The following is a 26,142-nucleotide window of genomic DNA, read 5'->3' on the forward strand; positions in this document are numbered from 1 at the left end:
GCTTTCTGACTAGGTGAGGTTAGAATGATGGACAAAGCAAAAAGGACATGGCGGGGAGCAGGAGCATAGAAGCAAGTAAGAGAATCATTAAAAGGGGGCCACCCACTTGGTCACTGTCTTCCTTTCAGTTCTCCACTGACAGAAGGTACATGGTACATGCTTGGCATGTCTGGGAGTCATGGATGGGAGAGGAGAACAGATAGGTTTGGGTCATTGATTTAAGATTTAAACCCTGAACTGAGAACAAACTTGAATGCCATACCTTCCATGCTTTGCTGATATATTTATTGATACATTTCCCCTTTTCAGGTGATGGTGACAAAAAGCAGATGAATCCCCCTACCCTACCCACCCCCCAATAAAATACAGACACAGATTTCATTCAGCATATACAAGCATTGGGGCATGTCCAAATTCACCTCACTGGGTTACTGGAGCCAGGAGAGGTTCGGTCTTGGGGGCCCAGGAATTGAGCAGCCAATGCTAAAGAGAGGCTGCTACTCTGGGCCTTGCCACTGGGGTGCTGGCAGAGGCAATAGAATCAAATCATGGTGAACAGAGTTGCTTAGCCCTGTCATGTAGTCTAGAAGGTGACAGTGGGCTCCTGGGTACTTTCCAGTGAGATCCACAGTCCCATAGAAATCTGTGCCTCAGGGTTCTCATCTGAAAAATGGGGATAAGAATCCTGCTCTGAATCACAGGCTATGATAAGGCTCAAAATAGAAATAACTTCTCAAAAGTGCTTTGCAAAAGGTAAAGTGCTATACAAATTTAAGGGAATTCAATTAATTGCGATTGTGAGTGCCCCAGGATAAGAGTGGACTGGCTCATGGGTCCAGGGGCCAAGGAAGTGATAAAACTCTTATGTTGTGCCTTTAGAGGGCACCAATCAGTGCTGGTAATGCCCACTGCAAAGCAAAGTTCTCTTAATTTCTTGGCCCCAGGAAGTCACCATGGCCTAGCACCTGGGTCGGGGCTGGGAAAGTCACTAGGGAAGCTACAGAAAATGTCACAGGGGTCAAGGAGGAGGAAGAAGGTGGCATCCAAAGCAGGGAGTCGTTACTATTATCACACACAAAAATAGATACCCAATGGATGCAAGGCATTGAATTTGTAGTGCAGATGAAGAATGGAGGTGGGGGGTGGGGGGAGAAGGAGGTGGCACAGCAGCAGAGGGAGACACTGTCCCAAAGGCTCTCAATTGCTGGCTCCCTTCCTCCTAAATGGATAATATTGGTGTCTATCTGCAAGGGAAGGGAGGGCAGGAAGAGAAAACCAAGAATATAACAACTGGACCTAAGGACTAGGATCCTCTTACCCTTTGTACTGCTGCCCAGCATTTTAAGATGTCAGGAACAGGCAAGCAGCTGGTCTATGCACTTTGAGGCTGAGGCCAGAACTGGTCCTTGAGCACCACAAAGGCAGTATTATTTCTGGAAAAAGGCAGTGGTTATCAGCACTGTTGTAGATAGCTAATCTGCTCATATTTGGGCATGGTCTTAGGGAGCTGGTCATGGACAGCCTGTGATTTTTAGATCTGAGCATCATTAATGCCCCTTGAGGAACAGAGAGGTGGGCCATTTTACTTGAAATTGGCTGCCATGGAGAGTCAGTGAATGGGCCAGGTAGGGGAGAGGGCCAGCAAAGAGGAAATCTCTACAGGCTTATATTTGAGGAATGGGGAAGGAAAGATACTGTCTTGTTGCTCCTGCTGCTGCTGCTGCTTTCCCCTGACTCCCTTGGCAAGGGGCGTGGGACCTCCTGGAGAACTGGGGAGGCTGCCCACAGGGTACCAGCTGGTACCTACAAGTTAAGGCAAACAAGCCAATAGAGCACATTGAAGAAGAAGAAGGTCACTGGGAAAACAACTCGCGAGTAGTTATCCAGGCGGTAAATGTGGATGAAGAGGCGGCCCTGCTGCCAGATACTGCCCTCACACCTGGGGACCACACAGACATACTTCTTGCACCACTTGCAGCAACCTCCAGGATTCTGGATGCCACCTGGGCTGAGAGACTGCTGGGCTGGGCAAGATGGGCCCTCCTCTCCATCACTCTCATCAGAGTCCTCAATCTGGCACACAAAAGCATCAGGATGCTGATGGGCACTGGCACGGGGAGGCATAAGGGCACGGGCACAAATATCTGGCTGAAAAGGACAAGGAAAGAAGTGGGAAAAAGTCAAATGAAGGTGAATCAAGCCTAGGTACTGTCTCAGGATTTCTGGAGATTCTGGTCTTGGCACACTGTTTTTTGTCCACCCTCTGCAATTCCCGGCATCACATCCAAAAGTTTATTCAACTACCACACCCAACGCCAGGTTACCCCCACCCCATAACTTGGTGAGCTGGCCTCCCATGTGCCATGAGTCCTAGTGCCCTCAGTTGCATGCCTCCACATCCCAAAAGCTTGCCACCATTCCCATACCCAGGTCATACATGGCGAAGTTTTGGAGAAGCACGGGGTTTTGTCCAGTTGTAGGTCAGGAAGTTGAGCACAGCAAACTCCATCAAAGCACAGAAGCAGAAGACAAAGCAGATGGCAATATAGAAATCCAAAGCGGTGATATACGAGACACGTGGGAAATTCTTACGGGAAAAGGTGCCCAGTGTAGTCATGGTGAGTACAGAGGTTATCCCTGTGAATGCACAGAAGTAGAGGTGGGCTCAGCTACCGATTCCTATGTTACACTGCTGAAAGGCCCCTCAAGAAGGCAATTCTGTGCCCATTTGTACGCCCATTTGCATGTATTACCCACTTACCTAGAGAGGTTCTGGCTGGAGCAGAGTCTTTCTTGATCCAAAAGGAAACCCAGGAAAGCATTGTAGTCACAGAAGAAGGGACATAGTTTTGAAAGGCTATAAAGCCAAATCGCCTGCTCACATTGAAGAAAAGTGTCATGACCATGAAATCACCTGGAAGACATAAAAAATACCATTTCATTACAGCAGATGAGGGTCTCCCCCAGGCAGGACATGCATAAGGGTCTTGTTCAGCTCATGGGATTCCCACCACAGTCCTAAAATAGAGGTAGATTATTCCAATGCCACATACGGAGAATCAGAAGAAGCCCAGAGAGGAGACTCACTGCAAGACCCATTGTCAGTTAAGAGCTGAGCCAGGGCCACAAACTTCGTTGCTTCTTTTTCAGACCACTTCCCCACACCCCACATCTGTCTTCTCAGGGTGGCAGAAGTGTCAGATGAAAGTGAAAAAATCAGTTACCCTTCTAACTATCAACACCACACAACTAATGTCCACATGGCTGACTGAGACCTTCACGCCCATTAAGGTGCAATATATAGTCTGCAAAATCACAGCCTGACACATGCACTACTGGCCTTTACAATGTATACTCTCAGGGGATGAGCCAAGGATGGCCTATGCTGTGGTGGGAAAAGCATAGAATCCATTTGGCCTCCTTCCTATTCATTTGTATGCTGGTAAAATGCTTTAGTTGCACTGTTGTATCAAAGGCCAAAAGAACTCAGTTGTACACCCCCAAACTTTTGCTGGTTCCCTATTCCACAAAAAAAGTTACAGAGTCAAGTGTGCACTTTGTAACCTCATACTAAATAAAGGCTCACCATGACCTGGCCCCAACTGACATCTTACACACACACACACACACACACACACCTTCCTGTAGGCTCATCTCATACACTCTCAGATTCCCTGAGATAGCCTGCATAGTTGCACCAATATTCAAATTCTAGACTCTCTGTTCCTTAGTCTATTATCCTAATCCAAATTGGCTGCTGGAAAAAAATAGAAAAATTAGCTGAAAGTGACAATTAGGGCATCATGTCCTTGATGTTGGCTCTTCCCCTACAGAGTGATGGCTCTTATAGTACTTATGACAATAGAAGAATTAGCATCTTCTATTATACCCTTCATGCTGCCTTATGCTCTGACATGCTCATCCCAAACACTCTGCATGCTCATCAGGACTGCAGAGATTCTGATGGCTTTCCTTGAACCCAGAACTCCCCATTTCACTTTCAATATCAAATAGGGTTTGTGATAGCTCAAATTCTGTTAGTGAAGCTAAGCTCCAAACTTCCACCTGAGGGGTGGAATGCTGTAAAATTCCTTGGCCTTGAGTTAGGTGGTCTTTTAAAACACTACAAGGTTTAGACTCCTCATGGAAGCCCTGTGGCATGGCTTTTGCCCATCCAAGCCCAGCATGGGCTGGAACCTAACAGATGCTCGGTGACACTTACTACTGACTGACAACAGCTTTGTAAAGCAGACCAGAACACTAACATGTCTATGTGCCCTTCTATTTTGAAAAGTATATCACCTGCCTTCCAGGTCTGGGTATACTGGAGCTAAATGAGAAGAGAAGTCTTTCCTACTCACCTTGAAAGTACTGACATTTAAAGGGCAAGACTTCTTGGAATCTTCCAGAAAAAAAGGTAAGGAAGCGGTCTGGGGTCAGTAGAATATGTGTAATCAGAGTAGTAGCTTTGGGGATAGAACTCCTCTTCCAGGTCTGCTACAGGAACCACTCACATTTACCTACTGGCCAGAATGTATTTATCAAGTTCCTAGTTCTCTTGCCCTGGGCCTTAACTGCAATTTAAGACACCCCTATTTAGCTACAACCACTCCATTCAAAACTTATATATTCTTGTTGGAAGATGTATTATCCTATCAGCTTTTTCCATATTTATTTTCTTTATTCCAGCCAAAGAATGACCTTTTCCACTGGGTAAGCTTTGGAAAGCTGAGAGAAGGATACCAACATACAATTTATTATTTGTGAGGAATGAAGGAGCATGGGTAAGGGAAAAAGGATATCTGGGGCTGAGAAGCCAAAGTCAAAGCAAAACAAAACAATCCCTCCCACCCAACTAAAAATGCTTCTGCTTTTCTCTCGTTTGGCTAGACCAGAGTTTGTCACTGTACTGTCAGAGGAATGCAATTTAAAAGACTGAGTCCAGAGTACTGGGACTAGAAGAATGAGTGGACCCAAAGCTTTGAAGAACAGGGAAGGAAAAGGAAATAGGCTGTAGAGTCTATAAAAGATTGTGACCCAGAGCTGGGACCATAATACTAGTAATTTAATCTTGACCCTGGAGAAGAGTGACTGGGCTTACCACAAGTTCAGTAGTTCTAAGGAAAAAGAACCAGGTCCAATGGGTAGGAGTTCCAGAAACTCCGATTTCAGATGAACAGCAACAGTTTTCCAATGGACAGAGTTGTCCAGAGACGGGTGAAACTCTCTTAAGAGAAAGTGAACTCCTGGTCATGGGTAAGGTCCCATCAGAGTCTCAATAGCCACCAGTGAAAGTTACCTCACTCACTGCAGGCAAGGGTGGAGTCTCTAAAAGCCTCCTGAAGCAGTGAGGGTCTCTGGTTCAAGGCCCAAAGTGACCAAAGTAGCAAGCTACCCCCACATTCTGACCCTTAGAAGCTGAATATGTAGATAGATGGATGATAGATAGATAGATAGATAGAACTGCCCAGAGGCTGATGGGAAGAGTTTCAGACCAACCTCAAAAAGAATTATGATACTGGAGAAACTATAATTCACAAGCAACTAGCCTCTAGCAGAAGAGAAAGAAGCCCTCCTCCTTTTTTCCCAAGAACAATCTTTTCTCCTAAGGAGGGTCAGTGCTTACCTACTGTCATTTCTTTGGTGATGGTGCTAGCTCTGGGGCTTTGTAGTCACTAGGGGGCCATTTTGAAACAATGCACAGCCATCTACTAAACGGAATCACTAGTAACTTGAAAGCCCCTGGGCCTTGTCTCTTCTGCTTCTTTTGATGATGGGTCCCCACCTGTCTGGGAAAACTGAGGTGCAGAAAGGCAAGAGGAATGCCCATGGTTAGCTGGCAGAAGAGCAAGGTTAGAGAATAGTATAGTATAGCATAGTATAGTATAACTGCTTACCCAGAGACCCTGAGAAAAAGAAAGGCATTTGTAAAACAGCCCTCTGCCCCTGCCCTAATACTGTGGAAGCAAATCTCTGGCCAGAGGAGCATGACCCATCCCTCCCCCCATGACCAGCTCAACAAGTACAGTGAAAGCAGATTTTCTGCCTAGGCACAGAAGCAAAGCAAGATTCCTCCTTATGGCAAATGGCTGGTGGGGTGACTGTCTCCAGTCCTGGAAATGATGAGTATACTATACTATACTATACTTGGTCAGTTCGTGTGAAGAGGGTTTCCAGGGCTGCTCTGGGAGCAACCCTGGGGAGGTCCGTTAGATTTTCATTGAGATCACCTAGGAACCAAGCAAAGACACTCATATCTAATTGGAAGCTGATGGTGAAGAGACCCAGGACCCTCCCCTTTAGTCCTTGTTAGGTACAAAGTCAGAAAACCAATAATAACCATGTCCATGTTGAATCCACCATGAAGGTTTTGACAGGAATCTGTGCTTGTAAGAGCTGCTCCTTTATTTTTTTTTTATATAATTTATTGTCAAATTAGTTTACATACAACACCCAGTGCTCATTCCAACAACAGAGCTACTCCTTTAAAATAAATGTTGACGCAATAGGAATTGTAGTTGCTGAAATTTCCCTTATACCATCTGAGCCCTCACCTAGCTAACATTAGAACTCTAGCCTCTGCTTCCTATTAGGACCAACTTTGTTTCCCACTTAACCCAGCTTGGATTGGTTCTGGGTACGAAGAACTCACATGAGCTCCATTCCCCAAAGTCATCCAAGCAGGTCGGTTTTAACAAAGATCTAGAAACTGGGGGCATCAGGGTGACTCAGTTTGTTAAGTGCCCGACTCTTGATTTTAGCTCAGGTCATGATCTCTCAATTTGTGAGATCAAGCCCTGTGTCAGGCTCTGTGCTGACAGCGTGGGGCCTGCTTGGAATCCTCTCTTTCCCTCTCTCTCTGCTTCTCCTCCACTCATGCTCACTTGCTCTCTCTCTCTCTCTCTCTCTCTGCTCCTCCCCTCTCTCCTCCTCCTCCTCTCTCAAAATAAATAAATCTTAAAAAAAGACGTAGAAACTGAAGGGTCTGCATGACAAAGCTAGTTGCAAATCTTGACAGCAATAAACTTTATCTACTTACCCACCCTCTCAGGGAGTTGGCAAAGCACTTATTCCTTTGCAGATGAGAGTGAGATGTAGTTACAAAGTCTCAGTTTCCTCTGCAAACAGTTGTAAGTGCTTAACGTTTATAAGACAGGAGTCATGTTCTATAAAATTTCCATGGGATAATTGCATACATTTATATATATGGATGGTCACCCCAGTCATTCTTACCACCCCCTTACCAGACCTCTACTAAGCCTTTGTTCCATAGGTACACGTACCAGTTGGGGTTGAGATTGTTTCAGTAATGTTGGTCACTCCTGTGAAATCAAACTGAAAGAGCTTCCAGGAATTCTTCTCATTGATTTCAAGCTTGAAATCTTCCCATTTGTAGATCATCTCACTCTCAGGATAGGAAACTGTAAGGCAACGTGAGAAGGAGGGTCATGTGAGACTGGGAAACCAAGCATGGAGTCTGAGCAATGCCTTGGAGTCCTGACTCTGGCCTCACGAGCTGTGGGGCCTTGCCTCTCTTCCTCATTGTTGAAGTTCACTCAATATGTGCATTTATTGAGCATTCCTTAGTACCAGGCTCTGTGCTGGAAATATAGAGATGAGCAAGGCAGAAGCATTGCCCTCATTCACATTTAATTGAATAAGATAGTAAACATACATCTGTAATTGTTGGAGTTGCTGAAAAACTTCCACCCGTGGGACAGTGGAAAAACAGATGAGGGAAAGACCACCTGGAGACACACCCAACAAAGATTTTATACAATAGTTGACATTTCCAATAAATCCTAAAAGCTGAGTAAATATTCTCTGTATGGGTGAGGCTGAAGGGGTGAGGAGGGTGTTGTATGCACAGAAAGATGAAAATGCCTGATGGATTATGGAAATGCCAAAAGTTCAGGATGGCTAGCTCACAGATGCTGGATGAAGCATACAGGAATGGGTGGCAGGGGCCAGTAAATGAAGTACCTTGAGAGTCATTACAAGGAATTAGGAATTGACCTATGAGATTTCAGGGAGGATTTGAAACTAAAACATGACCTGGTCTAGATGATGCTTCAGCTAGGTCACTCTTGTCATTATATGAAGATAGCTTGTGGACAGGGAGACCAGTTTTAGTAGGCCAGTGCAATAATCCAGGCCCAATAAAATGAATGAAGGCAGGAATCAAAGCTGTGGCAGTGAGAATGCAGAGAAATAGGATCAATAGAGACTCAGGAAGGAAAACCAACAAGATGTGTTGATTGATTAGATATAGGAGGTGATGGAGAAAGAAGCATCAAAATTCTTGGCTTGGACAACTGAGTGGTTGATGGTGTCTTTCAATGACACAAATGAGAACACAGAAGCAACACATTTGTTTTGGAGGTAGAGGTTGGGAGGAGACAATGTATTTAGCTCTGGACATGTTCAGTTTTAAAATAAAGATGTTGTGAAAGCCCAAGTGGAAGATGACAAAGACCTAAACCAAGGTACTGACAGTAGAAATGCAGAGGAGTAGACATACTTGAATTACACTTCAGAGGTGGGTGACTGACTTGAGATGGAGTGGAAGGAAGATGGAAGAACCCAACACGAGGTCCAGGTGAAGCAACACAGTATTGTCAGCAAGAAAGGAGATAGAGGAGGCTCTGGGAAAATCTGGCACCATTTTATGAGAAAAGCAGAGGCAGAAAAATGTAAAGGGCAAGGATGAGAAAAAAGAAGGGGCTCAGCATGACTCTGGGGCCCCAGAAACCTAAGAAGGTACTCACAGCTAGAGAAAGACAGAGGGCAAGAGTGAGAATCCATTGGAAATTTGAGCATGTGAAGTAAACATCCAGCATCAATGGTCATCCTGGAAGGGAGAAAGGAGCCTCATTAGGCTGGCCTTGAGCACTTAGGTATCCACCCACCTTGGGCCTGGGCACCACCACCAGTGAGTGGCAACAGTGGGATTTGAAACAAAGACCTCAAAGGAGAGACAAAAAGGAAGAACAGCTTGAAAGTATCTGGCTACTTTGATTTCCATAATCAGAGAAATGTGTGGACCAATTTAGATGGGCTTTTTTTTCTTGCCCATCCCAGCTTCCAGGACTTGCCAACACTTTCTCACTCTCTACCACCTTCACACCTCATATCACCCATACACAACCTTCCCCGGCCAAGCATTCAAATGTCCAGCCTGTTTGTAGACATGTTTTCAACTGCTGTGTTGCTGCTCTGCCTGGACAATTCCAACACCATTGATGTGTCTTTACAGCCAGTGCCCACTTGGGATGTAACTGTCCAGGCAATGCAGTCATACTGTACATTCTAGTGGGGGGACTTGTGGACTGGGAACCAAGTAACTGGGTACCAGTCCCAGCTCTGCCATGAACTTGGTGTGTTGCTTTAAGCAATATCTTTCTATTTTGAGGCCTGGTGTCTGTGTCTATACATGAGGGAGTTGAGCTCATGGTCTAGGAAAGCTGGAAAGGCCCTTAGAAGTATCATTGAGGATGACACCTATGTTCATGATTCTTTGGCAAAAAGAGTCCCAAGAGGTAATATTCCAGAGGCTTGACATACCTAATTGTGTACAACACCTTGCCATCCTTGTGGATGCGAACCATCTGGTTGGGCATGGTGATCACATGCTCTTGGGTCCTCTTAGAATTCCTAAAAAACGTGTCCGGGATCCATAACTGGCTCACCATGTTGCCATTCAGAACAAAGCTCTCAAAGCTGCCATTGTAACGGAGGCGTTCATCATACCAGGTCTGGCAGAAGGTGATGTCAATGGTGTATTCCTGGTAGGATGGGTAGAAAAGCACACACCTAGATCTGTACAGGCAAAGAATATTCCCATGCCATTCTGTGAAGGGCCCATCAAGCAGATAGGAGACTACTTAGGTTTGCACAGAGGAAAGCAGCATGAATTAGGCTGTAGGAACTTTTCTATTTCCAGGTATTCCCAAAAGAAAGGAACATTCCCAGATAAACAACAGTCAGTGAAGACACATTTCATCTAGAAACAGACAGGCAATGGTTGTGTAACTGCACAGGCGGGGCTCATCGCATCACCACCACCTTGTAGGGTTATGGTATTACTCTAGCCAGGTAAATGCCCTCTCAGTCCCCACATTTCCATAGCAAAACAAAGATCTCAACTCAAAATCATTTTAAACATTTACAAACACACACCTTTGGTTGTATATGGTGAAGCTTCCCCTTTCAGCTTCTATTTGGGGAGCACAGATGTTAACCTCAATCCTTCATTCTCCAGAGTTATATTTAAAAATGAAGTGCTGGGGCGCCTGGGTGGCGCAGTCGGTTGAGCGTCCGACTTCAGCCAGGTCACGATCTCGCGGTCTGTGAGTTCGATCTCGCAGTCCGTGAGTTCGAGCCCCGCGTCAGGCTCTGGGCTGAGGGCTCGGAGCCTGGACCCTGTTTCCGAATCTGTGTCTCCCTCTCTCTCTGCCCCTCCCCCGTTCATGCTCTGTCTCTCTCTGTCCAAAAATAAATAAAAAACGTTGAAAAAAAATTAAAAAAAAATAATTAAAAAAAATATTAAAAAAATGAAGTGCTTTGAGTCATAAGAGAGGTGTGTATTTAGTCTCATGTTTTTTAAATCATTGTTTTGTTTTGTTCTTCCTTTTAAACAAGGGCACCTAACCTCTGAATGTGTGTGTGCATGTGCATAGATACACCTATGATTATTTGGTCTCCAGATAATATTATATGTCCCATAAACTATCCGTTAAATATCAAGAAAGATATTTAATAGGAAGAAGCATGAGAAGCTAGAGATTTGCACTACTGGTATTGGAGGGTAAAAAGTAAAACAGCGTGAAGAGCAAGTGCCAGACCTAGGCCAAGGGGGAGCCTTGAGGGTTATCTAACCTCCTTTATTTCAGTGGTAAGGAAACTGAGGCTCAGAGAGAAAAGGACCTGTCCAAAGTCACACAAAGACAGCATACTAGTTCTGATGCTCAGAGCACCATTACCATGACGTTGTCCTGGGATGGCCTTCACTGATTTCCCTCTCAATGGCTTATTTCACTTGCACCAACAATCCCTTTGGGAACCAAGGTCCAATTTCCCCATATAGAATCACTAGGTCTTTCTCCTGAGTTATCCTGCATCAAACAATGAACACTAACCAGAAACCCACAGTGCTGGAGGCTATTAGAGCCCTCAGGGGAAAGGTCAAGACAATCCCAGCTTGGCTTTGCTGTCTAGGCCAAAAGGTGGTGATAGCCATTGCCAAATTGCTGGAAGCTAGATTCCCAGACTAAGGTTCCCTGGAGTAGCTCAGAGAAGCAGACAGAAAAAATCATAGCTACTATTCACATGGGAGCCCACAGCCCTGCCCCACACAGCCCGACCAGCCTTCATAAGTGGCTTTCAGAGTGTTTCTACGGTCCCAAGTAGCTTGCAGTTCCAACTTGGCATACAGAGCCTTCTTCATTCCCAGGCCATGTGAACTACTTGGTAGCTAGGGGAAGTCTTCCCTCCACAACCCACACTATGCTCCTGCTCTATGTTATACTGTTTCAAATAAGCATTTAATTTCTATTAACAAGATACCAATTGTAAGGTCATTACACAGCAACTGATAACCAAAAGTTCAGTTTTTCCCCAATTTGACAAGGGCACTTGGGTTGTACATCTTTTTTAGCTCAGCTGAAACTCTAGAAATTCAGCGTCAAGAAATTGGCTTAATTAGAATTGCCTGCAACAATTATCACAGCAAGAAGCCTTAGCAACTGTTGGTGTTACGATGGGCAATCATTCCCAGACTGGTCACTGCCTTCTAAGCTCAGGCTACGTGTCTCAAAAATTTAACCAAGAAACTGGTAGAAACATTTGATTTAAATCTCCATGCTGTGGGCTCAGGTTTCTCTCTTTAAGGACTTATCCTATGCTCTACACAACATCTGATTGACTGAGGGGTGTGTGAACTCCCCTCAAACAACCATACCCCCTCTGTAACAATGTTTGCTGAGAGGCTCAATTGCTTCAAATGTAAAATGAGGATCCCAGTGGTAGCTTGCCTGTCACACAGGCTGTCATGAAGATCCAAGGAGACAAGTGTGCTCTGTTCATTGGCTGTGCGAGAGAGACATACACTCCTTCCTTACTAACTACAAAACTCCACAGTGCCACCAGGGAAAAGTAGACTGTATAAGATCTATCACAGTTTTAAAGAACTATTTAGAACTATGTAAAAGACCAGACTTCTCGGGGGAAGTTTAATACCATATGTGTATCTGGCATCTTATAAAGGCCCTTGGCCTAGGCTAAAGCAGCACTTTATTGGCCAAAGAAAATCAAGCTGTTTATTCCTCTTTGGACCAGTTCTGTGTTGTATGCCAGGTTCGGTGACTACTGAGTTATTAGACTGTATCCCTTGGGATACAGTCAGGTATCAGGGAGAAAAGTGACTTTTATAGAACATCTTTCATAACTCATTTGCTCAGTTAACATATATCGGGTCCTTGACACCAAGGAACCCATAATCAGGAGAGTAAGGCAGACATAGAGCACATAATTACAATACAGTGAGATAGGGAAGATCAGGCAAACAACTGTGATATAAGCTAGAAAAATCTGAATGTTAAAGAGAGGGGTGTGGTCTGAGTAAGAAGGGAGTAATTAATAGCTGTGGAGGTAAGGGAAGATGCCATGGAAGAGAAGCCATTAGAGACAGACCCTGAAGGATAAGGCTATGACATGTAGAAAATTGGAACAATGGCATTCCAAACAAGAAAGAGTTTGAACAAAGACTCAAAGGTACAAGGTGATCTGGGAACACCCATACTCTAGTCACTAGGGCATGTGGTCTCTAAAGGGGGGGAAAAGAAATAAAGCTCTGGGTTGGCTCCAGCCATGGAAGGCCTTGACCACTAGAGTGTGATGTTGAACTTAATGCTTTAAGCCGGGTCCCAGACCTGCAGGAGGCACATCACTCAGGAGGGCAGGTCAGTAGGTGGACTGATGTAGGCAGAAACCTTGAATTTTGCATATTTCAAGGAGAGATAATAGAGGCTAACTGGGGACAGTCCTGACAGTAGAATGATAGCAATAGAAAAGGAAAGAAGAAACCAGGCCAAAATTAGAGAAGCAGTCTTAGAGCAAGAGTTGATAACTATAGACTTAATTCTACAAAAATCATTAGAAAAAAAAGAGCCATTCCACTGTGATGTTTAAAGTTGCTTTATTATTTTTATTTTGAACAAAACACTAGAAGATATGGTCAGGATTCTGAAGGTCCTCTTCAGACAGCAAGGGACTTACCTTTTCCTGACTTCCAAAGTCAGTGTTGGTTACAATCTCCCCTCTCCAAAACAAAAACAAAGTAAAACCACAAAACTCTTCTTATGGACACAGAGCAGAAAAAATAAGTATGTGTAAGGCCCCATGGTGAGCTTCCTGGTCTACAAGACACTGTAATAAAAAATCAGTACTCACCATGTCCAGGATAGAAATAGGACCAAGGGTGTTGACAGAGAGCTCCACAGTGACCACAGTGGGCTTTTCTGTAAAGGAAGCAGAAGTGGCAGAGGTAAGTGTCAAACAGGGCCATGGGACAGGGGAGGGCGTGGTCAGAAGGGAGAACAGGTGAAGGATAGAGAGATGGTTTCAACATCACTCCTATTTCTTTCTTTGTTATGTCATAGCAAGATCCAATTCACAGACTGTTAAGAGTTGGACATACCTTGAAGGCCAGTCATCTAGTCCACTCATTTTGCAATTGGAAAAACTGAGGGTGAGAAAAGAAAAAAAGTCTAGACCTAGGCCAAGGGTACTGCTGAGACTAGAGTTGATATGTCTTACCCAACAGGTCAGCAACAGATTCCCTGGCCCATGTCCATGGCACCCTCACCTATACCCTAGACCCATTATCCACACCTATGCCCTCAACTTCCTGCTCCAGGAGGGGAAGAGCTATGTTCTGATACTCACCACCAATGCCAGGGCGAAGTTTATGGTCATAGTTATTCAGGATACTGTTCAGGATGTGAGTGGCTGTTGGCAGTTTGCCAAGTGTGCTGTGGGGACCACTAAGAGTGGGCTTTGTTTCTTCAGAGAGGAGCTTCTCTTCAGCAGCCTGGGGCTGGGGCCCATAGACATCATCATAGGCAGAGGGTCGATTTTCTGATTCAACATGAGGTCCTTCACTCCTAGAACATACAAACACACAAAAAATGAAGCTCTGTTCTCCATTCTGTAGGGGTCACAGATGAGGCTTTTGGGATAGAAACAAACCAAAACAAGTCTGAAACACAAGACATAAAGAGTGACTGGTAACAGGAAATTTTAAGCCACTAACATAATATTTGTTAATTTCTTCTAAATCTTGCTACTCTTTGGGGACTTTGGGTACTATCCCTCCTTCATGGTAATTCTTTATTTTTTTTAAACCCAACAACAAAACCAAGCTCGAGATTTTAAAAGAATTTCTCAATGTAAGATGAAGAGGGCATTGGTGTATGAGCTCTGGCCAAGCTCTTCTGCTGTTACTAACCCTAGTGTCCAGTCTGCCTTGACCAGCACCACTGGGGAGTAAATGGGCAGGAAGAAGGCCAGGATTTCTGAGGAACGCTCAGGAAAGCTAGAACAGCCTGTCCCACAGAAGGCTAGAACACCTTGGGAATATTCTGCATTTCTTTGTTTTTGTGAAATTCATTGCATTGGACTTCGGGGCCAGGGGTGAGGGAAAGCTCTGAGCACTAAGAAAAGGTTAGAGTCCTTTATGCAGAGACAGTCATCCAGGAGAGAAGGCCAGCTAGAATCCTACTTGAGTGCCATGCACGACAGCCAAAAACTAAGAATTAAATTAAGCAAAACAAAAATGTAAAAAGCCATTTGACAATGTACAAAAGTCACTGATGGTGTTAGAAGTTAGGGACCTGGTGCTTTTGCTGGAAATCAGTGAAGAAGTGAGCACCAGGGGGCTTCTGAGGTTCTGGTCATGTTCTAGTCCCTGATGTGGGTGCATTGATACCAGTGTCGTCATTTTCTGACAGCTCATTAGCTATACAGTAATGATTTGAACACTTTTCTGCATATATCTTCTAATTCAATAAAAAAGTGTTTTGAAAAACAAAAATGCTAATAAAAATCTGCTAATATACGGATCTTATTTGGATCTTGATTTTAAAAAGCAAACTAAAACAAAACAAAAACCATTTATGACACAATATGGGAGATTTGAACACTGGATAGTTTCTTCAGTATGACAAAATTATTCTAAAATTTTTGGTGTAATAGTGATATTTTATTATATGTTTGGAGTCCTTATGACTAGAAATGCATAGTAAATAATTGCATATGAAATGATATGATTTGCTTTAGAATATGATTTGCTCATAGAAATATGAGATTTGTTTTAGAATAATTTAAGCTGAAATAGAGAGTGGGTGAGGGACAGAGAAATTAAGCGTGGCCATGAATTGATAATTAATGAGGCTGGTGATGGGTACATGAGGATTCACTCTATTGTTCCTTCTAGTTTTATATATCTTTGAAAAAATATATAACTAAAAGCTTTTTCAAAAGCCATCAGCAAAAGTAATCTATGATGTTGTAAAGCAGGTGAGTGATTTCCTTTGGGTAGGAGAGTGTATTGGGAGGGGGCATGTGGTCAAGCTGGTGGGGATTGGGTGGAGGGGACTAGCAACATAGGCATGGCCTCTGTGGTGCAGACCAGGAGCCTGACACTTTGTGCAGCAAAATGCATTTTTCTGCAGTATTTGAAGCACTTAGAATTGCTTAACTGGCATGCAGTGTGCCAGATTTATGCCATTTCTTGTATCTGAAGTGGCTAATTCCCACTGTGGACAAGGGAAGAAATGGGCTTGACAAAAGCAGTTTCCATTTCCAAATAGCACATGCAGAGATGTCCTCTTTCCCTGAGGCTTTCGCCCCAGTCCTCTGACTAGATAATGCCAGCCACTGTTGCAGGGGAGGAAGAAAAACAGAGGCATGAGACCCTGCAAAATGAGTGACATGGCTAGCAGCATGGCACAATCAACACTGGCACTGCCAACCAAGACCACCCAAGAGCCTGCAGCAGCTCGTCCCAGATGTCTAAAGCCAACAACAAGAGGCCCGAGGTTCAAGAGGCAAACAAACAAGCAGAGTCCCAGGGACCACTGAAGACCCTGTGTTGCCCAACTACTACATCTGCAATGAAAATGTCAGAAGGTGAGGTTGGTGTAATTCTATGATTAGCTTTTGTTAGTAACATAGAAACAAAACAAACATGCTCATCCTGGGATCCTTGAGGTTAAGGAACTGCTGGCACTGACAGCATACCTTTCCTCAGCCAGCCATTAAGCCCCCTTTGAGGGCTAGAAATAATAAGAACTTGAAAAATACTCACATACTGGACTAGTGGAATCTTTCCATGGGCCCTTTTCATGCACCCACATCCCTTTAGATGCAATGATCCAAGATGGAGCCGAAAGTCTGCACCCACTCCCACTACTGGGGATGCTCATCCAACTACCAGTGGGCAAGGGAAGGAGAGGGGGAGGGGACTGGCAGTGCCCTAAGAGGGGCCCACTGGATTCTTTTTTCCTCCAAATTAGCCCTGTTTTTTACCTTACAAGATGAAGAATCTGAGGCCCACATGGGGGAAGGGCTGTGCCCAAAGTCACACAACCCACTTGAGGCTGAGCCTGGACCAGAGTAAGGTTTCCTGGTTTGATGTGGCCCTTGCCAACACACCTCACAGCCACCTCTTCAGCTCTTTGCTGACATCATGGGTTGCCATGTTGACAATGTCTGAACACCAGTTACTGCGGCCCTTCCCCCCACCTCCAAGGGTAGTATCCATCTGCTGTTTTTTCTGCTCCCCCTGCTTCCTTCAGCCCCCACTCCCAGACCCCTTTTGCCCTAGCCAGTAACCATGCCAGCTCTCCCAAACACTCCAACTCATATCTGGAGGGATGTAGATGACTGGAAATTCCTAGAACGCATTCAGAAATACTTGCCAAGCCCCTGCTGAGGCCAGCCCCCACACCTCAGGGCAATAGTGAGCCAGCAGGGAGCCCCACAGCCCCTCCCCTGAGGAGCTAAAGCAGTCTGTGGTGAAGAGAGAAGCCATCTCCTCTCTCCCCAAAAACAGATAAGGAAGTGCCCAGTGCTGTGGAGACTTCTAGAATTGAAACCCTCTCAAAAATATGAAGCAGTCATCTTCCACTCAAAAAAGTCAGAAGTGCAGGGGGCAACCTTCCTAGCAAAATCCCAGAGCCAGAAGAGAGTGTGAGGGAAGCTGGCTACTCAAGGGGAACTTGCTGTTAGCCTTTGGAAAAGGGGGGTGGGGACTGAAATCTAGGACCCAAACCTCAGACCTCAGAGAATAACATTCTTGGCCTCAGGTTCCAGTCTGCCCGGAGCTCTAGAGCCAGCAGGGTGGGGAAAAGGAGATGAAGAAGGAAAGGGGAGGCCAGTGGCAGAAATGGGGTGGATAACTGGGGCGGGAATCCTTGGACTAAACTGGGGTTCCCGCCTGGGACTGACACCAAGAGGAGCGGCAGGAAGGGAAGCAAGTAGAGTTATCTGGCACAGTGCCTGGTAGTTAGTAGGCACTCAGAAAAAGAAATCTGAAAGAGAGGACAGACTAGTCAACACTCCAGCATTTAGGTACAGTTCCGCTCCCGGAGCCCGAGCGCCTTTCTGGGCGCCACCTTTCCAAAGTCTCTCCCGGTCCTCAGAAGCGCGTGCCTACCCAGGTCGGTTATCCCGCGGGCCACTCGCCTCTTCTCACGGAAGACCCAGAGAGGGAGAGGCGTGCTCATCCCCTGGCTGTCGCCGTGGTTTTGGAGACCGGGAGTCTGGAGACGGGAGCAGCCAGGGGACAGGCGTCCCACCTTCCTTCCTAGACACCCCTTCAGCCAGCCCATCCTAGAGGGAGTGGGTTGGAGGCTGGCGGCGCGTCGCGTGGACCCAGGGCCCGGCTAGCCCGCACGGGGGCCAGGAAAAGGTGGGCGCGGGATTAGAGGAACACAGGGGCGCGGGGGTCCGGGTAACTGGCCTACCTCCAGGGGAGAGACAGCTGGGCGCGGAGGGTTCCTAGGCCCCGGGATGGAGACTCACCTAGACGGAAGGATGATGGACAGGCCCAGGAGGATCAGGAGAACTTTGGTTAACATCGTGGCGCAGACCGGCGCGACCACCTGTGCGGAGGTCGCTGCGCACGGTCTGGCGGCACAGAGCGCGTCGTGCAGGGTTTTGTTGGGCTCCAACTTCCACTCCTCCCACTCGCCCCGCCCCGCGACCCCCTCCCTGGCCCCGCCCCCTGAGCCCCGATGGAAATCTCCGACGACGTGTTCGCTGCAGCGGAGGAGAGTGGGATGGATAGGCTCCAGCGGGCGGGGGGCGGAGGAGAGAGGAGGAGGGAAAAGAGGAGGTAGCCCTGTCGCCAAGGCCCCCCCGCCCCCCGCCGCCACTACAGCAGCGCTGCCAGACAGCCAGGGGCGGGGGACGGGGAAAGGGAGGAAGAGGCGAGCTGGCCGCAAGGGCCCCAGGCAGGGGAAACCAGAGGCCCGCGGCTGCAGCTTCAAGGGCGGCCGCAGACTGGGTCGGGCTGGGCAAGATGAGGGACTGGGTGGGCCCCTGCCTCCTTCTAGACCCCCTCCAGCTCGGTGGCACAGTGGAGGGTAGAACTGTGGCCTGCGGCCCTTGGCTGCCTCCCTATCACCTGTTGCTTCCCCAGGTCCCTGATCTCAGATTTCACCTACCCTCACTCCAGACCTTCCAGTCTTTCAGAGTACATCTCTTGGCACCCGAAGGAAGCTGGGTAACTGAGTACCCTCCTTGGCAAGGGGAAGAAGAAAAACTTAGGGAGGTCTCCCCAACAAGCTTTGAGCTACTCCACAGACCAGTTTCCCAGGTATTTGAGGCAGGGAAGGACCCAGAAGGAGGACCAAGCCTAGGCATTCCCTGGAGCACTTTCCCTGAACCGCAAGGAGGCACTGGCCTGGGTGTGAGAGGGACCATCTGGGATAGAGGGACCTTGGAAACCTCTCCAGGACTGGCTGGCCAAAACTTTCTGGAGACTTTGCTCCTAGTCATGCCAGAAGTAGAAGTGAGAAGGAGCTAGGGGTGTGGTCATGCGGGTGGTGGGTGGGCTCAGTGCCCCCATTAAGGATAGCTGAAGAGTCTCAAGCATCCTTAGACTTTCTCTTTGTTGCCTAGACCCTTATGATTCACTTGAGAGGGGAAAAGATTGCGGAGATTTGCCTATCAAGCTGATGTCAAACATTAACAGCATCCTCACCTGTTGCTCTAGAAGGGGCTGTGTGCATCTTAGCTAGCAGGATGGCTCTCCACCATCCTACCCCTATCCCATCACTCTGCTTTGTCATCTCCACAACATTGCCCACGAAGTAACGATTTTCTTGGACATTTTGGGGGGAGCTTATTTATTGTGGGTTTCCTCCACTAGTGTAAGATCAGTGACAGGAACCAAGCCAAACCAAACCAAACCAACCAACCAAACAAACAAAAAACATGTCTGTCAGGTTTCCCACTATATATTACTGAAACTTAGATGAGTTCTGGGCACACAGTAGGCACTCAACAAATACCTGTTTTTGACCTGTGTGCAGCTGTGTGTGTCCCAGTGCCACTGAGTTTACTGGGACCTGGGTTCCCCTCAGCCTCTGTGCAAGACAGAGGAAAAGATTACAGGACACATTCAGGCCTCTTGTGTGCATGCTTCCTAGCCCTGTGGCAGGGCAAGCTTCATGGGTTTGTAACTTGTGCAGAAGGGCCCTATTTTGTTTAATGCTTTGATGTCCTCTTCTTGAAATTCTTAATAATTTTTGAACATGTGGCCCTGCATTTTTATTTTTCCCTTGCCCTGCAAATTACTTAGCCACTCTTGCCCTAGGGAGACATGCTGCAGAGCAGAGACCAGGCAAACACGGAGCATTCCTGAGCTCACTACAAGGAGAAAGCTGCCGACCATCTGCTTGCCTTTCTGTTCAGCACCAGAGTGCTGTGCAGAGATGCCTTGTGCTTGAAGTGTCTCATATGGATGTCTCTTCCTCCACTGACATTGGAGTTCCAAGAAAGGCAGGTTTGTCTGATTTCTCTGTGTTCTCCTAAGTTGAGTGCAGTGCTTAATGACTGGCATTAGTTATATTTGCTGAATAAGTGACTAAGTCCCAGGCAGTCAAAAGAGGCAAGGGGCTATAGCTTCCAGGTCAGAGGACCCACCTGGGGCACTTTTCTCATAAGGGTGGAGACTAGTCACACTTTGCCATCTTCCTTACTCACCTCATCCAGTAGGAGAGCTGCCAGAACCTGCAGAAACTCCTGAGCCTTACAAAAGGCAGGGCCTGATTATTGTGTTGCACTCTTCAAGTACTTCCTGTGTGCCTGTCTATGAGAGGCCATGGACTTGGCAATGGAGGGATATACAGTAATGGTCTTGGCTTTCACATATATGGTTCAAGAGAGAAGAAGGGATTTCTCTCAAAAATTACTAGTACAAGGTAGAAAATCATGATTTCCCTGGAGTTCCCAGAAAGACATGCCTCTCTCTGGCTGGGCAGTTCTGGAAACTTCAGGCAGGAGGAGGAGCCTATGCTTTACATGGACTTGAGACCTGCAGCAATACATAGGACTTACTGGCAGAGGTGCAGAGATGGGCATTCCAAGCATAGAGCCAGCCAAGGTGTTGAAATCAGAAATGTGTGGTGCTTGATAGAAAACAAGTAGGAGTTTGCGGGAATATTTGCATGAAGAGGCATTGTGGGAGATAAAGCTGGAGTGGCAGTCTGGTCAGGCTAGTGCTGGGCCTTGAATGCTGAGCCAAGAACTTGCACTCTATATTGTAGGCAAAGGGGAAGTTACAGAAGAATTTCAAACAGGGACATTGCATGTCAGAACTGTTCTTCAAGGACGCCCCTCTGATAGAAGCAGGCAACAGTGTTTGCAGGAAGGAAAGACTGGAGACTTTTTTCACCCGGAAAAGGAGTTGTAAGGATCTGAATGAGAGCAGAGCCATCAGGATGGTTAGAAGGGAGAGCTCAAAATGGGTGAGTTTTAACTGACACAATTATGACTAATTAGATGGAATGGGAGAGGAGGCAAAGGAGATCGGGTTGCTAGAGAAGATGCAGGGTCTTCCTCAGGTGACCAGCGTGGCAGAACAGTAATAGGGAAGGTGAAAGGAGGAGGGGGAGGGCTTTTAGTCAGAATAATGAGAACAGTCCCTTGCATTTTGTGTTTCAGTTTCTAAGTTTCCAAGAACCTGCACACTTATTGTCTAGGTGTGTGTGTGTGTGTGTGTGTGTGTGTGTGTGCATGTGTGTGTGTGTCTACTTCACTATCCTGGGCTGATTACTTCAAATATATCTCTCTACAACTTGATTTTCATGCTGGAGAAAAACAAAGAAGTTAATATAGTGGCTGTATTTTCATAACTAAACCAAACTACCCATTGGTCAGAATAGCCATGAGCAACCCCTTTGTCAGTTGTGAATGATCACATTTAATGACCAATACCAAACCATCCTGTGTCCTTCTATACATGTGATTTAGGGGTAAAACCAGAGCTGCCTGCCATAAAGTCTGTGTGTTCCTGTCCAGCTTGGTCCAAAGTATAACACATGCACAACGTGTTTTTCCTACTAGGCCAAGGGAAAAATACCAGCCCTAACAAGTTGTGTAAGATTCTTAGCTAGTTAAGTATGGCCTTACAGCAAGACCAAAGTGGCTGGGACATTGGGGGAGGCAAGCTGGAGGAAGAACTATCTGCAGGGCTAAGATGGGAGCTGAAATGGATGGAGAAGAAAGCAGGGAACAACCAGGCTTCAGAGCAGATAGACAGTAGAAGTAGAGGCAGCACAGGGCAGTAATTAGGTCTGTGTGCTCCACTCTAGATAGGACTGGGGTTGAATTTCAGATCCTCCATTAGATACCAACTGAATGAACAAAAATTATTTGCCATTCTCACCATGACTGTTATTAAGGAATTACTGATAAATAGCAGTACAGGCACATCTGGTATTCCTGAGATCTTGAACAGCACCTAGGAAGTGTCTGACCAGGGAGCAAGGGCCTAGCCCCAGATATGCATGGCAGAGAAAAGCTCCTGTTTCAGGAAGGAGGTAGTGGAGTTGACAGAACAGATTCTAGATGTTGAGGAACTGGACCACTGAATGAGCACCCCAGGCTGGTGGTACAAGGGAGGAGAGGCATGGCTGGGGCTAGAGATTGAGAGTCTCAGCACATGGATGCTATTCAAATCCATGGGACTAGGTGCAATCACCCAGGGAGAAAAAAGATGGCATAAGCCTGAGTTCTGAGAGCTGTCACAGCAGCCAACAGAAAAGAGGAGAGTTTCTACTAGGATGGCAGGTTCAACAATGTTCTAGTAAGACAAGGATTGAATGATACCCATCGGGTTGGTTTATTAACAGGGAAGTCATTCATGAGCTTTGACACAGCTATTGCAGTGGAGCAGTGGGGTGGGGGCCAGTTCACAGAGGGTTGAAAAGTGCAGGAAAGGGGCAACGAGAGAAGGGAGAATATGAACACAGACAGCTTATTTGAGAAGGCTGGTTGGAAAGCAGAAAAAGTTGTCACTATCTCCCAGACCAAAAATGGGGATGGGGGCTTAATGCAGGGGCCATGTCTGATTATTCACTGGGTCAGGCTCCAGGGCCTTGTAGAAGAAGAGAAAGAGGTTCAGAGGAAGAGCTAACAATGGTGGCAAATGCTGCTGGGCAGCAGCTGAGAGTAAGGAGGTCTAGAAAGTGTCTGCTCTGAGGAGTGAATGTGTGAGGTGTAGATGTGGGATAAGAAAACAGACAACTTCTCAAGAAGTTTACCTTGAAGGAGGAGAGAGTGTAACAGAGGGAAGCAAATATTTGGAAAATTCTGATTTTTGTGTTTTAAAGATGAATGAGACCTAGCATGTTTATAGGCTACAAGGAAGAAGCCTATCAAGGGGAATTGGTAGGGGAGTAACTTCTTAAGGAGGTAGTTGGGTAGAGTCAGAGCCCAGTGTGCAGAATTGGTCTATTAGTAGAGGATGAACACATCTTCCTCAGAGAAGGGAGAGAGGAAAGGAAAGGAGATGAAAGTGACAGGCTCATTAATTTATTCAACAAACACATGTTACCACATGCCAGGCACTTAGGTGCCAAAGAAGGGAGAAAAAACAAAATTCCTGCCCTTGTGAGGCACACATTCCAGGGGAGGAGGCTAACCATAAAAAATACATATAATAGGTAAATTTATAGCACTTTAGAGAGTAATAAGTGGATTGTATAAAAATAACAAGCAGAGTAAGGTAAGTAGGATTAAGAATTCTGGGAAGAGTGGGTTACAATTTTACACAGGATGGTTAGGGAGAGCATCACTAAGAAGGTGAAACTGAGCTATGCAAATGTCTGAAGGAAGAGTGTTCTAGTACCAAAGGAACAGACAATAAAAATTATCTAAGGGCAGAGCATGCCTGGCATGCTCCAGGAATAGCAAGAAAGCCAGTGCATCTGAAGCAGAGTGAACAAGGAGGAGTTAGTGAGAGATGAAGTCAGAGAGATAATGGGGTGGGATTGGAAAATCATGTGTCAATGAAAGAACATTAACGTTTACTCTGCTTAAAAATGGAAGCCATTGGGAGGGTTATGAGCAAAGGAGTGACATAATAGGGCATAGAGATGGCATTTAAAGCAATGGGACTAGATGAGATGAACATGAGAGTGAGTGTAGCTACAGAAGTGAACCAAGGACTGAGCTCCAAGGTACTCTAATAGTAGGAGACCAAGGAGAAGAGAAGGAGCCAGCCAAAAAGACTGAGCAAGTTACCAGTGAGGTGAGAGGATAATCAAGAGTGAGACATAATGGAAGTCAAGGAGAGAGGAATTCAATTGTCAACTGCGCTAGAAGGTGAAGTGGGATTAGACTAAGACTTGTCCATTGCATTGAGCAATATATAAGTCATTAGTGACCTTGACAAAAGAAGATTGTATGATGTATTTTTTGGAAAGCTGGGGCATTGGATATAAGGAGCATAGACAATTCCTTGGGGGAGTTTTGTTGCAGAGAACAGCAGTCAAATGGGACAGTTGTTGGAGAGGGAAGGAGGCTCAAGAGGTCATATGGGAGAAGTGACAGCATATGTATATGCTGATGGGAATTCCCAAGTATAGAGTGAAAATTTTATGCTACATGGGATTGAGGGTGAGGATGATGTCATTAAGTGAGCAAGAGGGAATAAGATGTAATGGTTTGGAAGCAGTGTTGCAGAAGGTGACAACCATACCTGAGACCCTAAGGGACAGAGAGTACAGGAGAATAAACCACTTCATATGGCCCCCAGAGCTGGTGCCCTATCCCAGTATATTGACCAGATAAATGACTGAGTGTGTGAACGAGGGGCCTGCACGTGAAGCCATGTCTTCCAGGTGGACAGGAGCTAGAGCTGGATATGGATAAAGAGGTGGGAAGGTGGAGGCATCTGTCTCATAGAGCAACGTGCTGGTGGGAGGTTTTGAAAATGTAGAAGGATGCTAGAGTGGTCAGGGGTCTGATTAAAGTTGCTGAAATACAAAACAGTGCAGGGATGGGCATGCTGTACAGAGAGAAATGAGCATAGAGACTTACTGTGGAAAACTGGGGTGTGGCATGTGATGGGTCTTGTAGTTTGAGGGAGATGATTACCTGCACCCCTGTCCCTTCCCATCAAAATTCAGAGTAATTTAAAAATAAGATACAGGGGTCAGGCAGATAGAGAACAGATATTTCCCCACATCCCTTAGTAAAAGGAGCAGAGGCTCCAAATAGGCTTCTAGAAATGCCACCTATCCCTCACTCCTGCCTCAATTTAAATATAACTACCTTTCCTGAGGATAGGCAGCTGCAAAAGGTGTATGGTCTCCTTGTGTACCCCAGAAGTCTGACAAAGAAGAAACAAGGATCGCTATGTTTTCCTTTGGTCAGGTAGGCTACTGCTTCTCCTTAGGGAAGAGTAAGAGAAGAAGCAGAAATGTTTCTCACATAGGGCAGGCAACTGAGGTTTCTTGTTATATGAGCAAAGTAGAGACACTAAATAGAAGAGGAATCATTTCACTTATAATCTCCAGGTTTTTGTTCCTCTTAGCCACTTAAGCTTAATGATTAAGTTCAAGATAAACCATTGGTTGAGCTACAACCCTCATGTTTGTAGCAGGAGTTGGGGTGAATGTGATGATATGTCAAAAAGCCCCTGCTTACAGAAAGTCCTGTTCTCCCTTTCTTTTTTTTAATGTTTTTTAAAATTTATTTTTCGGAGAGAGAGAGAGACAGACAGACAGAGCACGAGTGGGGGAGGGGCAGAAAGAGAGGGAGACACAGAATCCGAAGCAGGCTCCAGGCTCTGAGCTGTCAGCACAGAGCCTGACGTGGGGCTTGAACACAGCAATCAGGAGATCATGACCTGAGCCAAAGTCTGATCCTTAACTTACTGGGCCACCCAGGCACCCCTCTTCTCCCTTTCATGAAACTCTTCCCTGGTTACCAAATCCTTCCCTCTTTGTATTCTCCTTCTTTGTGCAAGGAGGGGTTAACACTTTGAGCCTCCCCTCTCCTTTCTCTCAGATACTGTTCTGGGTTCTGGGGATACAGTGACAAGCCAGACTAAGCCCCTGCCTTCATGAAGCTTACATTCTTATGCAAGAAAATAGGCAATACACAGACAAGGAAATAAATATAATAATTTCTGGTACAAAATACCATGGAGCCATTAAAAGTTGTAATGTAGCCAAAAATAACTGCAGGAGAAGAACAGTAGCCTGTCAGTCTGGTCGGAGTGTGGAGAATGTCCTGGGATCCTTCTGGGCCTTCTGGGCAGCTTGGAAACTCAGGACAATCAGCTCTGAAACCAGCTTTACCATCTCTAATTCCACCATGGAATAAAGGGAATACGAGGAAGGTAAAATGACAAGGCTATTAATATATGAGAGGCTGCCAAGCCATTATCATTTATTTCAAGTGGTGGTAAAAGCAGATGACTCATCCTTCAGAGCTGCAGGACTTTGCAGCAAACAGTCTGGATGGTTTGCTGGCTTGCCTGTTTTTCTAAGCCCGAAGTTCAGGGGACAGGGATTCTCAGTGCAAACAGCCTTGAGGAGCTGGATTTCTTCACCCTAGCACTGA

The 26,142-nt window shown here is 46.0% G+C and overlaps 1 protein-coding gene across 1 annotated transcript; it reads right to left on the bottom strand.

Moving 5' to 3' along the window:
• Positions 1–268: 268 nt before the first annotated feature.
• Positions 269–18,202, bottom strand: GABRE (gamma-aminobutyric acid type A receptor subunit epsilon). The gene is made up of 9 exons (XM_043570255.1): positions 18,085–18,202; positions 13,945–14,162; positions 13,450–13,517; positions 9,565–9,785; positions 8,769–8,851; positions 7,284–7,421; positions 2,762–2,914; positions 2,438–2,637; positions 269–2,148 (listed from the first exon to the last, which is right to left on the bottom strand). The coding sequence occupies exons 1-9, from the start codon at positions 18,138–18,140 to the stop codon at positions 1,804–1,806; spliced, it is 1,482 nt and encodes a 493-aa protein (XP_043426190.1). The 5' UTR covers positions 18,141–18,202; the 3' UTR covers positions 269–1,803.
• Positions 18,203–26,142: the final 7,940 nt, after the last annotated feature.

The sequence above is a fragment of the Prionailurus bengalensis genome, chromosome X, assembly GCF_016509475.1.
Source record: "Prionailurus bengalensis isolate Pbe53 chromosome X, Fcat_Pben_1.1_paternal_pri, whole genome shotgun sequence".
Lineage (NCBI taxonomy): Eukaryota > Metazoa > Chordata > Mammalia > Carnivora > Felidae > Prionailurus > Prionailurus bengalensis.

Bases quoted from the DNA above. Each gene is read 5' to 3' on its own strand.
- GABRE (XM_043570255.1), bottom strand. From the start codon at position 18,140: ATGTTAACCAAAGTTCTCCTGATCCTCCTGGGCCTGTCCATCATCCTT. The intron at 14,163-18,084 runs GTGAGTCTCCAT...TGTATGTTCTAG, and splicing joins TCCATCATCCTTCCGTCTAG to GAGTGAAGGACCTCATGTTG. The intron at 8,852-9,564 runs GTATGTCAAGCC...TCTCCCTTCCAG, and splicing joins AAGGTGTTGTACACAATTAG to GATGACCATTGATGCTGGAT.